The sequence below is a fragment of the Bufo bufo genome, chromosome 7 (assembly GCF_905171765.1).
Source record: "Bufo bufo chromosome 7, aBufBuf1.1, whole genome shotgun sequence".
NCBI lineage: Eukaryota > Metazoa > Chordata > Amphibia > Anura > Bufonidae > Bufo > Bufo bufo.
Window position 1 is genome coordinate 25,364,133 of NC_053395.1, and position 17,242 is coordinate 25,381,374.

The following is a 17,242-nucleotide window of genomic DNA, read 5'->3' on the forward strand; positions in this document are numbered from 1 at the left end:
GCCCTGTGACTACTTATGAAAACTTGTGTAGACGAAGTTCCTGGATAACATTCTGTCTGCCTGTAGTCACCACTAGGGGGAGCTCAGGAGATTACTGCATACTGTTTCTACATTAAACTGTATAATAACACAGTATGCGGTGAGCTCCCTCTAGTGGTGGCTGCAGGCAGACAGAATTTTTTCAGGGGATTTGGAGCTCTGAATACTGGCACACTAATCACTATAAAGATATATTAAGAAATTAATTCTGGTAATAAAAAAAAACCATAGTGTTAAGAGGTGAAAGTTTGGAGGGGAGCAGAGGTGATGACAGCAGTCGGCAGCCCTCCAAATTCTACTTTATGGTGCTGTGTAGAGAAAGCTCCTTCCTTGTGAAGATGCAGAATCCTAAATGCCTCTGTTTTTGCCTGAGGTCTGTCTCGGGAACTTGCCTTAACCTCGTGAGATATTTTTGGGATTTCCAGTAGATTCTCCTCTATACTTAGCTGCCTGTTCGCTCTGACAGCTCATACAGAGGCACTAAGAAGGGCTCTTATCACCTCGCCCTCTCACGGGGCACGGAGGACTAAGAGCCGCTGTAAAGACCTTGACAGTCGGTGGTAGAGGTGACAAGTGACAGCCGGATCATGGCGGCCTGCGCCGAAGCTGCCAATCTCCGCTTCCTTACTTTTACACCCATCCATTTGTACTTGTATTACCTTTTCTTACATTCTTTGGAATAAAAATGTACATATAGTTTCTCTCATCTGGTTACCAGTATACAATGCAGTATCACATCCTGAGATAACCAGTATACAATGCAGTATCACATCCTGAGATATCCAGTATACAATGCAGTATCACATCCTGAGATAACCAGTATACAATGCAGTATCACATTCTCAACCAGTATACAATGCAGTATCACATCCTGAGATAACCAGTATACAATGCAGTATCACATTCTCAACCAGTATACAATGCAGTATCACATTCTCAACCAGTATACAATGCAGTATCACATCCTGAGATAACCAGTATACAATGTAGTATCACATCCTGAGATAACCAGTATACAATGTAGTATCACATCCTGAGATAACCAGTATACAATGTAGTATCCCATCCTGAGATATCCAGTATACAATGCATTATCACATCCTGAGATATCCAGTATACAATGTAGTATCACATCCTGAGATAACCAGTATACAATGCAGTATCACATCCTGAGATATCCAGTATACAATGTAGTATTACATCCTGAGATATCCAGTATACAATGCAGTATCACATCCTGAGATATCCAGTATACAATGCAGTATCACATCCTGAGATAACCAGTATACAATGCAGTATCACATCCTGAGATAACCAGTATACAATGCAGAATCACATCCTGAGATAACCAGTATACAATGCAGAATCACATCCTGAGAGGACCAGTATACAATGCAGAATCACATCCTGAGATGACCAGTATACAATGCAGAATCACATCCTGAGATAACCAGTATACAATGCAGAATCACATCCTGAGAGGACCAGTATACAATGCAGAATCACATCCTGAGATGACCAGTATACAATGCAGAATCACATCCTGAGATAACCAGTATACAATGCAGTATTACATCCTGAGAGGACCAGTGTACAATGAAGTAACACATCCTGAGAGGACCAGTGTACAATGCAGTATCCCATCCTGAGATAACCAGTATACAATGAAGTATCATATCCTAAGATGACGACCAGTATACAATGCAGTATCCCATCCTGAGATAACCAGTATACAATGCAGAATCACATCCTGAGATAACCAGTATACAATGCAGTATCCCATCCTGAGATAACCAGTATACAATGAAGGATCATATCCTAAGATGACGACCAGTGTACAATGCAGTATCCCATCCTGAGATAACCAGTATACAATGAAGTATCATATCCTAAGATGACGACCAGTATACAATGCGGTTTCACATTTTTAGACAACCAGTGCACAATGCAGTATCACATCCTCAACCAGTACACAATGCAGTATCACAATCTCATCAACCAGTATACAATTCAGTATCACATCCTCAACCAGTACACAATGCAGTATCACATCCTGAGATATCCAGTATACAATGAAGTAATACATCCGGAGAGGACCAGTGTACAATACAGTATCACATCCTGAGATAACCAGTATACAATGTAGTATCACATCCTAAGATGACGACCAGTATACAATGCAGTATCACATCCTGAGATAACCAGTATACAATGAAGTATCATATCCTAAGATGACGACCAGTATACAATGCAGTTTCACATTTTCAGACAACCAGTGCACAATGCAGTATCACATCCTTAACCAGTATACAATGCAGTATCACAATCTCATCAACCAGTATACAATGCAGTATCACATCCTGAGATATCCAGTGCACAATGCAGTATCACATCCTTAACCAGTATACAATGCAGTATCACAATCTCATCAACCAGTATACAATGCAGTATCACATCCTCTGACAACCAGCATACAATGCAGTATCACATCCTGAGATAACCAGTGCACAATGCAGTATCACATCCTGAGATAACCAGTGCACAATGCAGTATCACATCCTGAGATAACCAGTGCACAATGCAGTATCACATCCTCTGACAACCAGTGCACAATGCAGTATCACATCCTCTGACAACCAGCATACAATGCAGTATCACATCCCCAGACGATGAAGTATAGTCTGGTGGGGGAGTGTGGCCATGTTTTATATGTTGTGTTGAGCTCTTAGCTAGTTTTTCGTTATTTCTTGCAGTGTTTAGCATGACTAGTATTTTTCCAGATTTCTGTAAAGATGTAATCACTACTTGAAAGCACATTATTCGGTGACAGTGCGGGGCACTACGCAGAGCCAAGTGACAATCAATCATCCTAAAGTGCAGTAATTGGAAGAAGAAACTTGTCAAAACAAACATTCAGAATGAGAAGCAAAAAAGCCTAAAAGTTTGTAACTGAGTCCTCGCTGCCACCTAGTGGAATCTCCTGCTCATAGCATCTGGAAACAAGACAGTAACATCACTGCAGCAGGGCATAAAGGACAGGCGGAGGCCATAGCAAAAATCAAAATGTGCCCCTCTCCCACCTGGCTTGTTTTGGCCTATTCAGGGGGTGGGCTGGACCGTTAGGTAGATTACAAGCTTCTTATGCTTGCTAGAAATGCTAGTGGAGAGGGGGGTGCCCTGTGCTTCTTCAGGAGAAGGAAAATGAGACTTTTTTATGAATGGATTTAAATAATGACTATTTTTTTTCTTACCCGGGGCGACAATGAGCACAGAAGAATTTGTGCTCAGTCCTGAGGCACGATGGGAGGGAAATTCTAAATTAAATGGGATGTTACTAAACCAATTTTTAAATACCCTTACCTTGTAATTTAGTGGTCATAACAATTATAGTTAGATCATCCCTTCCAATAGTTCTCTACTTTGGACAATCGATTTTAGTTAGAAGAGTCTCCTGATGATAGGCTGATCATAAAGTGTCCTTCTGCTATGTAAGGGAATCTAGCAGCAAGTGTTACACTTCCCTGCAGCGCCCCCGCAGGTGAATTGAAGTATTGACTATGAAGAATTATCGGGTCCTCCAAAGAGGAGAGAGATGCTCTTTGTAACCACACCACTCTCTGGTTAACAAATGAGAGTCTTGAATAGCGGACTTTATCCCTTCAAAGGGTTGTCCAGGTCGGGGGGAAAAGAAATTCCCAAGGTGGAGAAAATGTGGCAGAAATTGTAAAATATTATTGTGGGTGTCCGGCTGCCTGATGAAAACATGGCGCTCCAGAATAAGGCCTATTAATGACCGCTGTATAAAGATGTATCGGCGGCCTTTAAGTCTTAAATTCCATAGACATCCCCTTTAAGCCCCTTCTGTTCTGCATTGCAGTGCTGAGCTACGGCTGATATATGCAAATACTGCGGAATTTAACACTTCTTCTGGAAAAAGTCACAAAAGCAGTGACGATTGTTTGCTAATTTCCCATCAGCTCCTTTAAGATGGTTGTCTCATTTCTCTATAGGAGGGTGATGGAATACATTAGCACCCGGGGTGATGTATGTGTGATACCTCTACAATGCAGTCCGACGGTAGAGGATGTTTCCTTGAAGTAATGTTACTTGGAGTGGTTCAGTTTAGAAAACCCATTTTCATACATCCAGTTAGAGGTAATAGAAGGGGGTCTTCTGTCCAGGATCTCCTGGCCAGAGTAGTGAGAGGTTACAAAGAGCGTCTCTCGCTCTGGAGGACCTGTCCTGCATTACACAGACAACACATTGATTTTGATGGATACCATGTAATACTTCATTTCTCCAGTGGTGGTGCTGCAGGGAAACCCGAACGCTCACGGGCAGGTTCCCACACACATCACAGCTGATCTCTGGAGGCCACATTGTGATCTGCTTATTGTCAAGTGACCCTTCTAACAAGTAGGGACGGTCCAAAGCAGGAGACCCCTTTAGAGAACTCAGGTCTTCAGTAGAAAGTAGAATTGTCACCTTGGCTTGGAAGGAATAATCGGTTTGTTCTTTTCCTTCACATTAACCATAATCTAAGGTGCAGACCCCTTTCTAATAAACTAGGATCGCCACTCCTGTTTATTATCACCTATGTAAAGGATTGTTAATTATATCTCGCCTCTTGTATCTCCAGGCATGGCTGACGGAAATACACGAATATGCGCAAAAAGACGTGGTCATCATGCTTCTCGGAAACAAGGTGAGGAGGAAATCTGAGATGTGCCGATCTTAGAAAATATGCCCCACTGAATTTAGCGGCAGGGTGCATGCCTTAAAGGGAACCTGTCATCACCGTTATGCTGCCCATACTAACGGCAGAATAAAATAGAGACAGGTGAGTTGATTTCAGCCGTCGGTCATTTAAAAGTTAAAAGTAAGTGATTGCCGAGAACCAACATCACAATCATTGCAGACCGGGCCTGGAAAAGAGTCACGGCGGCCTGAGAAGAGTCATGAAATCCTGCTCTCCTGCCCACCTGCTTCTACCTAGTTTTCTCTCTAGGAGAGAACTGCCAGTCATCAGCAGATGGGGGAGAGCAGGAGATTATAATAACCAGGACTCTTCTCAGGTATATTTGACTCTTTTCAAGGCCTGGGCTGCAATGATTATGATGCCGGTTCTTGGCAACCACTTACTTTTAGCTCATGAGTGACACATCGCTGACATCAGCATTTCTGTCACTACTTTATACTGCCCTCAGTGAGATCAGCATAACGTTGATGACAGGTTCCCTTTACAGGGCTTGAACATGTTTGGAGGGTTTGGCAACCCACCCCTCCTGGACAGACCTCCGAAGGGAAGCATACTTACCTGCTTCCTGATGCTGGCTCTTTCTCTGTGTGGCCTCCGCTGCTCTGCTCGGGTCCATGGATTCAAATTTATGGTTCGACAAAGCTGCAGCGGTGATCTGCTACCCTTGTGTCACTTGAGCATTTTTCATCACACAAGGGGAAGCAGGTAACCTCTGCAGTGATTGGCTGCAGCAGTGTCAAACCGTATGTTTACATCCAGGGACCTGAGCAGAGCTATGGAGGACACGAAGCACAGGAGCCGGCATCAGGAAGCAGGTAAGTATCCTTTCCTTCGCAGGTCTGCCCAGAAAGGGCACAACTCTTTTAAAGTATACAGCTCCTATGCATATCTATGCATCTCTGCATTAAGGCTAGGGCTACCCGGCAACACCTGTCGCGGCCAGGATCACTGAGTAGCGGTGATCCCATAGGAATGAATGGGATCGCTGTGGCAGTCACAAGAAATCCAGCCATAGGGCTGCATAGGGGCTCAGCGCACAATACAAAAGATTTTTTATCAAAGCAATTTGTAAAGTTTCTTCACTTCAAATGCATCGGCGCAATAAAAATTGGCATAGCAAATATCGTTAGCCAAAAGTGAGCAGGATCCCTTTAATTGCCTCTCCCCCCCCCCTTCTTATTAAAGGTTTGCCTGGCGGTTGCTGTAAAAGACTTTAGCACCTGTTAAATATTCATTATTTACTTGAAAGCTGGCAATGCATAAAACATGCGTTCACACTCCTCACAGAAGCTCGGGCCTAACCCCGACTGCTCAACTGGCAGAACAGTTCCATCGGCAGTAACCCGCAGTGCTCTTCTTACAGGTGGACTCGACTCATGAACGCGTGGTCAAGATCGAAGATGGCGAGCGGCTGGCAAAGGTGAGCCCAGGACACGTAATATACCTAAATAACTGAAACAGCTGGGTGACTACCAATATGGTGGCCATTATAACTAGTGCACAGCTTTCCCAGACTCCTGAGATGCATATGTGCTATCTCCGTAATACAGCAGCTGTGTCATTGAGGGCTGGGCGTAGGGGCTGTAATAGCTGCGGTCACCCAACTTTCCCAGAGACAAATTACACCGACTGTAACAATTAGATATAGAAAGACGCCTCATGTTTGTAGCATGATATGCACTTTAAAAGATATATTAATACTTAAGTCAGAAAATGGTGCAAATTGTGGGGCAAATCTACACCTGATCAGAGCAGGAGATTAAATTTTCTGACTTTTTAGGATATAATGGGGCAGATTTATCAAGCCAGTCTTGATATCCCCTGTGCTGCAGGACTTAGGTGCATCCTCTGGCAGCCTGTGCACCGAAAATAAAATCTATGGCAGCTTCAGGACACCGGCATAAATGCGCCTTGCCCACTGGCCCCTAGCCTGCTCCACGGAAAGTGGCGAGGGCGGTCTAGGAACACCACTTAAAACTGAATTTAGTCGCAGTGGCATTTAAAGTCACCTGAAAACAGCCGCAGGGTAAATGATAAATTCCCCCTAATAAATTTGGTGCACTTTGGTTTAAGATGGGCATCTTAGTAAATTTCCCTGCAACTTTTAGTTGCAATTGCTTTATTTTAAACTGATCAACACCGCCCCCTAGTGGCAGCATTTAAAACTAACACTACCAAACCATTTGCTTCACGCTCCAATCAGCGATTTAAGTTTTTGTGCTGTTTTCCCCATCGACTTCAGGAGAGAAAACCGACCCTGGGTCAGGACTTGTATGATGCACATCTGTACTGTATAACGTCACTTTGTGTCTTGCAGGAATATGGGGTGCCATTTATGGAGACCAGCTCCAAGAACGGACTGAACGTGGAGTTAGCATTTACAGCTATTGCAAAGTAAGTCCAGACCTGTCCATATAACACATCGGACTCAGAAATAGCTGCAGAGCAGTTTGCAGCGACTGTCCTCACTGGTTGAGAGAAGGGCACTTGTATGACCATGGGTTCCTTCAGCCGATCACTGGGGGGGGGGGGGAGCGCTGCCTTTTTTTAATATGTTGCCCCACTGAGAGCACATGCGCACACAGCAGAACTAAGCATGCATGTGAAGCATAGCTGTTGGCTGAACAAGCATTTACCCGACCGCTACCCTTCTATGTATTCTTCAGTCTATGGACCTCTCCAGACCAATACTAATCTCACATTTTTCCTCCTTCAGGGAACTAAAGCACAGGTCGATGAAGCTTCCCAACGAGCCGAGATTTAAACTCCACGACTACGTCAAGAAGGAAGTAAAGGGTTCGGGTTGCTGTAAATCCTGATTTCTCCACCAATTGGGAGGGGTCACCATCCTCCTACTGGTTGTCTGTACAAAGACTGAGAACATTCAGCGTCTCCATCGGGGGTGCTCAGGAGCTCCCGCAGCGCTGCCCCCCATCACTGTGGAGCAGCATTCTCTGTCTGTGCATGTCTGTGTTTTATCTGTGAGGGTGGCGAAACCAATGTGTTATATAAAAAAAAAAAAGACACCTAAATCTGAAGATCTGCACCCTCCTGTAGGGGAGCCCCACCTTTAGGCATGCATCGGTGTATTTATGACATGTATGTGAGGCGCTCCCGATGAATGTAACCCATGGGGGCCGCTTCTCACTGTGCACTGACTTGCTATTCAGGGATCAGTTGCTCACAATTCTCTTGGAGACATCAGCTCTAAGCACATCTCTGTTCACTGTAGGTTTAGCTGTCCTTTTGATCTGTAAATTTGCAGCTTTTATGTTTGGGGGGGGGGGGGGGGGGGGGCAGAGCTTGAAGCATTTTATATTTTCAGAGGCCCCCCCACCATGCTTCAGTGATGTACCTGCGGCCCATAGGCACAGCAGCCATGTCTAGTCAGCACCTGCATGAGTATCATTACCAATTTGGCAAAGGGCTGGGGTACATCAGTTATTTAGCATCAAACCCTCACTGCGGTCAGTGACTTGCAATGGCTGCCAGGGCACCCCCTACCACAGACTGTACACATTACCATGACTGGAGGGCTCACCCAGGCTTGTGCAAAGGTGTCCGCAATCATTAACCCACATCCGCTGTAACGCAACCATTTTTTGACTATAGTTCAATGTATGATTTTGTAATATTTAAGACAATAAAGAGTCAAGCTTCAGGAGAAGTTTTATTCCGAGTGATTCACATTAGGATTAACGGGTTCAGATCTTCTATTTCGCCTCCATCCTGAGAAGAGAAAGTGAAGATCAATCAATACCGGGTGCCGATGCCACAGCCAGGATTATCGTCCGTGTGCAGAAGCCTCAGACATAATGGATCCGCACTGAGTGCTCAGAAGAGGTGTCAGAAAGTTTAGGGTTTATCATCAGCGGCTTCACCAGGGGCATAGGACAAAGCAGCACAGATCAATGGGTCATTACCTGCAGCGACGTCCCTGTCCTCAGCTGCCGGGAGCGGAGCACCTGCAGGAGAAGAGGAGAGTTTCAATTTAGATCCACACAAGCCAAAGCGCAGCTACCTGACAACCCCAGGACATGCTGGCTCCATTGGAGTCCTTACCCTTCAGCTGCAGCCTGTGGCTCTCCGGTGGAGATGGAACTACAACTCTCAGTAGGCCCCAACAACTGCACACTGGGTGTTGTAGCTTCATAGAAGCTGCTGCTTACTGCTACAAAGGATGCGCCCAAGAACGCCAATCAGGTCAGCTACCTAAGGGCTCATGCACACAAGAAAGTATGCCCCGTTCACGTCATTGGGTCCGCATCCATGATATGGCGTGCACACGACCGATGACCGTATATTGTGGGCCCGTATGCATTAACCCTTAAATGGGATTGTCCAGTTTTCCCATATTTAATGGCTGATCCTCAGGATAGGTCATCGATACAAGACTGGTGGGGTTCAGACTCCCAGCACCCCTGACAATCTGTTATTGGAAGTAAGAGCTGCATTCTCTTCAAACAGCTGATCAGCGGGATTGCTGGGACCCCGACCCCTGCCAATCTGATGATATTGATGGCCAATCCTGAGGATAGATCATCAATATGGGGAAACCCCTTTAAAAAGGTCTTCTCATTATAAGAGGGAATAAGCATCTGATCATCAGGTGTACAACTGCAGGGGTCCTGCCAACCAGTAGAACAGGGACCCATGCCTTATTTGAAAGGAGCACCAGACATGCACGCGTGTCAACCATATGGGAATGCCAAGGCAGGGGGAGGACAGGCTGCAACATGCTGGAAGGGGAGCACGTCGAATATGTATATGTCTCCATCCAGACACAAGTAGTAAGAAGACATTAAAACATGCTTTCCAACAGCTGCTGCTGATTATTTTTTTTTTATCCAATCCCTGCAGCCTTCCTCCACAAATAAGTCACGCTTCCCACAGCTCTGGTCCTCCAGGTTACGCCCCGCATGTCCATGTTCCAGTCCCTGGACAGTTTATATCTGGTGCTGCATGGTGACACTCCCAACTGGTAACACCCATCTGGACATTCATTCACAACATCTAGAAGGAATAGTAGAGGACTAGCACAGTCATAAGAACAGAGGCTCCAGAATTACTACATGGGGAAGAAGCTACTAAGATGTCAGGAGAGGAGACCATCCTCTGGCCACTACCTTGGATATAGTACTTACCACTTTCCAGCAAGCAGTGGTATGGCGGTCTTCTGCAGACTAGGATTAAGAGCTACTCCTGTCCTCCAGGAACCTGTAAAGGACAGGGATGGGTTAATGGCTTATCCAGACCTCAGGGCCTATACATTTCTTACTGCGCATGTGCCTCAGCCCAAAGAGCAGAATCAAGAAGCTGCTTTCACAGTTTCATATGAGGTGTCAGAATTTAGGATACATCCCAGGCAGCTGCAGGACAAGGGGAGGAGGATCAGTGAGAAACCCCCAAAATTACCTCGTCAGGGAGGGTCTGATAGAACCGCCACAGCGTGGCACATGGTGGATGGAAGCTCCACCTACAAAGCAAACAAAGAACAGGTTTAGGCGGCTGGAAGAATGCAATACAGTGCAGGCAACATATGGCGGAGATCGCCGTAGACTGCGGTGTAGTCAGCGTGTGACCCCATACTGGAGCACATTCACTCAAGAGGTAGAGACGCCCTTGAAGGATGCACAGATATAAAGGGTTTGGACCATTAAAGTCGTAAGGGGGTACAAGTGCACCCAGTAACCCCCTCAGCCATCACTAGGGGGCACTATATACCCATTGTGAGACCACCGAGCCAGCAGCTACCACTGTATGAGCCAACTCTGGGCGCCTGACTGGCTGAGAGGCAGCAAAGACCGCGCCAAAAAGGATAAATCGCACTGCACTCAACTCTAAGACGTGCAGAAGACTAAAGTTACAACAGTCAGACCCGATTTTACAGTAGAATACTCCGCCACCATCTCACCCGCTCGGCCTCTCCACCAGGCATCCCTCTCTAAAAGGCCGAGGACTGCGCTGTGCCCACATTATATAGAGACGGACCGCTGCACGCCTATTGGTCCACATGAGCACGTGATAACGGTTCAGCCAATGATACGCGTTTCTTATTTTTGGGAATTTATTTGAAGTAGGAGAGGGTTAAAAGCAGCTGCATCGCCCCCTATGCTGACGCAGGGAGTCAGCTGATGAGAGAACAAGCATATGATTGGTTGGTGGTGAGAGTCGCAGACGCTGTCGGGATTTGTAGTTTAGCTTGTGAGAAAGGTAGTGTTTTCCCCCCAAAAGGACTACGGTTCCCATAGTGCTGATGGTGGAATGGGAATTCCTGAAATGTGTCTGTGTGTTTGAGGGGGAGGGGCTGCTGCGCTGTTAGTGGAAGCCGGAAAACATGTCTACGGATTGGTGAGTTTGTAACGGTGGTCGGGGTGCGGGGTTGTGGGGGGCCTGGGGGGTTACCTTGGTATCTGTGGTGACGAGAGGCCTGAGGAGACTGAGACATGTCGTGACTGAGTATGGCGGAGGAGCTGTGTACTGATACCATCACTGGGCATATCGTGATTGTGAGGGTGCAGGAGGGGAGGACTGGAGGGATGCTAAAAACAGCATCCCCCCAGCTGCTGCAAGACTACAACTCCCAGCATGCACATGAAACCAATTTGAGAAAGCTCCTTAAAGAGAACCTGTAACGTCTCCGGACATGTCTGTTTTAGTAACTACTTGCCATGCAATTGGGGATCATCATGACTGTAGTGCCATTCCTCCTGCAAGAAGTTATGAATTGTCAGCAATGAAAGTCCTGGTGCCGCCTGCACAGTGACACCATCCGATCAGTGCTGCCAGGGTCAGCGACACTCCCAACTGGTAACACCCATCTGGACATTTATTCATAACATCTAGAAGGAATAGTAGAGGACTAGCACAACAGTCATAAGAATAGAGGCTCCAGAATTACTACATGGGGAAGAAGCTACTAAGATGTCCGGAGAGGAGACCATCCTCTGGCCACTACCTTGGATATAGTACTTACCACTTTCCAGCAAGCAGTGGTATGGCGGTCTTCTGCAGACTAGGATTAAGAGCTACTCCTGTCCTCCAGGAACCTGTAAAGGACAGGGATGGGTTAATGGCTTATCCAGACCTTAGGGTCTATACATTTCTTACTGCGCATGTGCCTCAGCCCAAAGAGCAGAATCAAGAAGCTGCTTTCACAGTTTCATATGAGGTGTCAGAATTTAGGATACATCCCAGGCAGCTGCAGGACAAGGGGAGGAGGATCCGTGAGAAACCCCCAAAATTACCTCGTCAGGGAGGGTCTGATAGAACCGCCACAGCGTGGCACATGGTGGATGGAAGCTCCACCTACAAAGCAAACAAAGAACAGGTTTAGGCGGCTGGAAGAATGCAATACAGTGCAGGCAACGTATGGCGGAGATTGCCCCAGACTGTAGACTGCGGTGTAGTCAGCGTGTGACCCCATACTGGAGCACATTCACTCAAGAGGTAGAGACGCCTTGAAGGATGCACAGTTATAAAGGGTTTGGACCATTAAAGTCGTAACAGGGTACAAGTGCACCCAGTAACCCCCTCAGCCATCACCAGGGGGCACTATATACCCATTGTGAGACCACCGAGCCAGCAGCTACCACTGTATGACCCAACTGTGGGCGCCTGACTGGCTGAGAGGCAGCAAAGACCGCGCCAAAAAGGATAAAACATCGCACTGCACTCAACTCTAAGACGTGCAGAAGACTAAAGTTACAACAGTCAGACCCGATATTACAGTAGAATACTCCGCCACCATCTCACCCGCTCGGCCTCTCCACCAGGCACCCCTCTCTAAAAAAGGCCGACGACTGCGCTGTGCCCACATTATATAGAGACGGACCGCTGCACGCCCATTGGTCCACATGAGCTGCTGGCTCTGTGGGGAACGAAGGGTGTTGGGGAGTAATGGCAGGGGGTCTGATGAGTTTTTATAAAGGAAAACAGTATTAATTCATTTTTTCTTATAGAATACTCAATCGTAAAAAATAATCGATGAATACTCGATTTCTAAAATAGTTTACTGCAGCCCTAGTCTAGTATCTCCAGGATCAGGGCTCATTCAAACAGCCACATGTTCAATTCCACACCTGTTCCGGAATTCTGCGGGATGTGTGCAGACCCATTCATTTCAATGGGGCCCACAAAAGATGCGGACAGCGCGCCATGTACTGTCCACATCTATATGTCTGGTTCTGCAGCCCGGCAAAAAAACAAAAACGCATGTCCAAATTCTTGTCCACAACTGCAGACAATAGCAGGGCTGTGGAGTCGGTAGATAAATGCTCCGACTCTGACTCCTCCGTTTTTGGTACTTCCGACTCCTCTATTTAATAATGCAAATTTATTTTATCCATTCCTTGAAGGAAAGAAAGGCAACATACATGTCATTACCACAGAACTACTGGCCAGGAAGCCGCTGCCTTCTCCTTTGTGTGCTGATCTTCTGCTGAAGATCGGGCAGTGGGGGGATCCGGGACGGGGCATTTATTGTAAAACATGATTTCCCTAGTAGAATCCCATAGTCATGTTTAAAGTTTAAGCTACAATCTGAGTTTACAAGTTTTTATAGCCTTAGCTGAATGACATCAGTTTTTCAAATGGTTTACAGCTTCAGTCTTGAGCTATTGACTATCCATTCCCTTCACTTATACAAGTGTCTCTAGTCCTGCAAAAAACATTTACTTAATCAGTTATCAGTGAGAGGCGAGGTTAACCATGGGCGATGCGTTCCCTGTAACAGCGGAACACAATGGAAAGTATAAGTATTGCCGCTCCTTATCTGTGCGTTGCGTGCCATATAGTGAAGCATAGGAAAAGCATGCTTCTTTATGGTCACTTAACGTGTTTGTTTTGCGGTAACGTGACGCACTGCATGCATTGGCCTTTATTCTTACAGTAGAGAAGTACTGTAATTAATTATAACTTTGTAAATTGGGACATTAACTTTTTTTATTATTCCAATTTAAATTTAGTAGGTGTAGGAGTCAGTTCATTTTTGACGACTCCAGGTACCCAAAATTGCCTCCGACTCCACAGCCCTGGACAATAGGCATTTTCTATCAGTGCCAGCAATGTGTGGTCAGCGAAACGCACACAGGAGGGTATTTGTTTTGCAGATCTGCAGTTTGCTGATAACAGGCCAGCAGCTACCATCAGCCGGCCACAGATACAACCATTATGTTACAGCCAGGTCTCCAGGTAAGTTCTATTACTACTTAAATCACTACTAAGTGATAGGTACTGTATTAGGAGGCCGGATATTGAAGAATTACCAGCTAGTAGTGTCACATCTTCAAGGCCATGTTCACACCATCTGCAGTGCACAAGTGGCAAATGCAACATCTAAGCTCTGGCAAACATCCAGAGGCCCCCATGGAGTCATTATGATCATGCACTTTCCCAGTATTTAAACAGGCTTTCCAGGAATAAAGATAGTTTTTTATCCAATCCCTGCAGCTTTCCTCCACAAATAAGTCTTGCTTCCCACAGCTCTGGTCCTCCAGGACGTGGCACCTGATGCACACAGTCTGGGGCCCAGACATGTGGGAGCCAGTGAGGACTACTGGAGCAGCAGGAAGCCAGAAAGTATTTTACAGAGGCAGGCTATGCGTTTGCTAAAAACAGCATCCCCCCAGCTGCTGCAAAACTACAACTCCCAGCATGCACATGCAACCAATTTGAGAAAGCTCCTTAAAGAGAACCTGTAACGTCTCCGGACACGTCCGTTTTGGTAACTACTTGCCATGCAATTGGGGATCATCATGACTGTAGTGCCATTCCTCCTGCAAGAAGTTATGAGTTGTCAGCAATGTAAGTCCAGATGGAGCCGCCTGCACAGGGACACCATCCGATCAGTGCTGCCAGGGTCAGCGACACTCCCAACTGGTAACACCCATCTGGACATTCATTCACAACATCTAGAAGGAATAGTAGAGGACTAGCACAACAGTCATAAGAATAGAGGCTCCAGAATTACTACATGGGGAAGAAGCTACTAAGATGTCCGGAGAGGAGACCATCCTCTGGCCACTACCTTGGATATAGTACTTACCACTTTCCAGCAAGCAGTGGTATGGCGGTCTTCTGCAGACTAGGATTAAGAGCTACTCCTGTCCTCCAGGAACCTGTAAAGGACAGGGATGGGTTAATGGCTTATCCAGACCTCAGGGCCTATACATTTCTTACTGCGCATGTGCCTCAGCCCAAAGAGCAGAATCAAGAAGCTGCTTTCACAGTTTCATATGAGGTGTCAGAATTTAGGATACATCCCAGGCAGCTGCAGGACAAGGGGAGGAGGATCAGTGAGAAACCCCCAAAATTACCTCGTCAGGGAGGGTCCGATAGAACCGCCACAGCGTGGCACATGGTGGATGGAAGCTCCACCTACAAAGCAAACAAAGAACAGGTTTAGGCGGCTGGAAGAATGCAATACAGTGCAGGCAACATATGGCGGAGATCGCCCCAGACTGTAGACTGCGGTGTAGTCAGCGTGTGACCCCATACTGGAGCACATTCACTCAAGAGGTAGAGACGCCTTGAAGGATGCACAGATATAAAGGGTTTGGACCATTAAAGCCATAAGGGGGTAGAAGTGCACCCAGTAACCCCCTCAGCCATCACTAGGGGGCACTATATACCCATTGTGAGACCACCGAGCCAGCAGCTACCACTGTATGAGCCAACTCTGGGCGCCTGACTGGCTGAGAGGCAGCAAAGACCGCGCCAAAAAGGATAAAACATCGCACTGCACTCAACTCTAAGACGTGCAGAAGACTAAAGTTACAACAGTCAGACCCGATTTTACAGTAGAATACTCCGCCACCATCTCACCCGCTCGGCCTCTCCACCAGGCATCCCTCTCTAAAAGGCCGACGACTACGCTGTGCCCAAATTATATAGAGACGGACCGCTGCACGCCTATTGGTCCACATGAGCACGTGATAACGGTTCAGCCAATGATACGCGTTTCTTATTTTTGGGAATTTATTTGAAGTAGGAGAGGGTTAAAAGCAGCTGCATCGCCCCCTATGCTGACGCAGGGAGTCAGCTGATGAGAGAACAAGCATATGATTGGTTGGTGGCGAGAGTCGCAGACGCTGTCGGGATTTGTAGTTTAGCTTGTGAAAAAGGTAGTCGGTTTTCCCCCCAAAGGGACTACGGTTCCCATAGTGCTGATGGTGGAATGGGAATTCCCGGAATGTGTCTGTGTGTTTGAGGGGGAGGGGCTGCTGCGCTGTTAGTGGAAGCCGGAAAACATGTCTACGGATTGGTGAGTTTGTAACGGAGGAGACGGTGGTCGGGGTGCGGGGTTGTGGGGGGCCTGGGGGGGTTACCTTGGTATCTGTGGTGACGAGAGGCCTGAGGAGACTGAGACATGTCGTGACTGAGTATGGCGGAGGAGCTGTGTACTGATACCATCACTGGGCATATCGTGATTGTGAGGATGCAGGACTGTGCAATGTGTGAGGGGAGGAAAGGTGGGAGATCAGTCACTGGAGAGGTGGAAGGTGGAGGCCAAAGGGTGAGGGGAGGGCTGGAGAGGTGACAGCAGGGATGACAGGAGGACTGGAGGTGGAAGGTGAGGGTAACATGAGGGGAGGACTGGAGGGGTGAGGGGAGGACTGGAGGGGTGAGGGGAGGACTGGAGGGGTGAGGGGAGGACTGGAGAGGTGACGGGAGGACTGGAGGGGTGAGGGGAGGACTGGAGGGGTGAGGGGAGGACTGGAGAGGTGACGGGAGGACTGGAGGGGTGAGGGGAGGACTGGAGAGGTGAGGGGAGGACTGGAGGGGTGAGGGGAGGACTGGAGGGGTGAGGGGAGGACTGGAGGGGTGAGGGGAGGACTGGAGGGGTGAGGGGAGGACTGGAGGGGTGACGGGAGGACTGGAGGGGTGAGGGGAGGACTGGAGGGGTGAGGGGAGGACTGGAGGGGTGAGGGGAGGACTGGAGGGGTGACGGGAGGACTGGAGAGGTGAGGGGAGGACTGGAGGGGTGAGGGGAGGACTGGAGAGGTGACGGGAGGACTGGAGAGGTGAGGGGAGGACTGGAGGGGTGAGGGGAGGACTGGAGGGGTGACGGGAGGACTGGAGGGGTGACAGCAGGGATGACAGGAGGATTGGAGGTGGAAGGTGAGGACAACTGGAGGGATGAGGGAAGGACTGGAGGGGTGACTGGAGGGGTGACTGGAGGGGTGACTGGAGGGGTGACTGGAGGGGTGACTGGAGGGGTGACTGGAGGGGTGACTGGAGGGGTGACAGCAGGGATGACAGGAGGATTGGAGGTGGAAGGTGAGGACAACTGGAGGGATGAGGGGAGGACTGGAGAGGTGACAGGAGGGAAGGGCTGGAGAGGTGACAGGAGGGATGAGGGGAGGACTGGAGAGGTGATGGCTGGAGGACTGGAGGTGGAAGGTGAGGATAACTGGAGGGATGAGGGAAGGGCTGGAGAGGTGA

The 17,242-nt window shown here is 47.7% G+C and overlaps 2 protein-coding genes, 1 long non-coding RNA gene and 3 other non-coding genes across 9 annotated transcripts in view; 2 read left to right on the forward strand and 4 right to left on the reverse strand.

The window, feature by feature from the left end:
• Window positions 1–8,296, forward strand: part of RAB26 (RAB26, member RAS oncogene family) — a 164,806-nt gene extending 156,510 nt beyond the window's left edge. The window contains exons 6-9 of the mRNA XM_040441026.1: window positions 4,679–4,744; window positions 6,162–6,218; window positions 7,116–7,192; window positions 7,515–8,296. Of these exons, the coding sequence (XP_040296960.1) occupies window positions 4,679–4,744; window positions 6,162–6,218; window positions 7,116–7,192; window positions 7,515–7,617 (303 nt within the window). The 3' untranslated portion in view covers window positions 7,618–8,296. The remainder of the gene's footprint in view (window positions 1–4,678; window positions 4,745–6,161; window positions 6,219–7,115; window positions 7,193–7,514) is intronic.
• Window positions 8,297–8,449: 153 nt separating this feature from the next.
• Window positions 8,450–15,723, reverse strand: LOC121008457. 2 transcript variants are annotated; one of them, XR_005780585.1, is made up of 9 exons: window positions 15,623–15,723; window positions 15,115–15,175; window positions 14,844–14,916; window positions 12,046–12,106; window positions 11,775–11,847; window positions 10,214–10,274; window positions 9,943–10,015; window positions 8,722–8,763; window positions 8,450–8,527 (listed from the first exon to the last, which is right to left on the reverse strand). It is a non-coding gene; the product is annotated as an uncharacterized LOC121008457 (long non-coding RNA). The 2 variants fall into 2 exon arrangements; XR_005780586.1 differs by lacking the exon at window positions 15,623–15,723 and adding an exon at window positions 15,548–15,572.
• On the reverse strand, window positions 10,084–10,166 carry LOC121009095. Its single transcript, XR_005780690.1, has one exon. It is a non-coding gene; the product is annotated as a small nucleolar RNA SNORD60 (small nucleolar RNA).
• Window positions 11,916–11,998, reverse strand: LOC121009096. Its single transcript, XR_005780691.1, has one exon. It is a non-coding gene; the product is annotated as a small nucleolar RNA SNORD60 (small nucleolar RNA).
• On the reverse strand, window positions 14,985–15,067 carry LOC121009097. Its single transcript, XR_005780692.1, has one exon. It is a non-coding gene; the product is annotated as a small nucleolar RNA SNORD60 (small nucleolar RNA).
• Window positions 15,724–15,919: 196 nt separating the features above from the next.
• TRAF7 (TNF receptor associated factor 7) overlaps window positions 15,920–17,242 on the forward strand; it is a 32,143-nt gene continuing 30,820 nt past the window's right edge. Inside the window, exon 1 of one of the 3 annotated variants that reach the window (XM_040441020.1) lies at window positions 15,920–16,061. The gene's annotated coding sequence lies outside the window, so the exon portion shown is untranslated. The remainder of the gene's footprint in view (window positions 16,062–17,242) is intronic. The other 2 variants (XM_040441017.1, XM_040441022.1) reach the window with 2 other exon arrangements.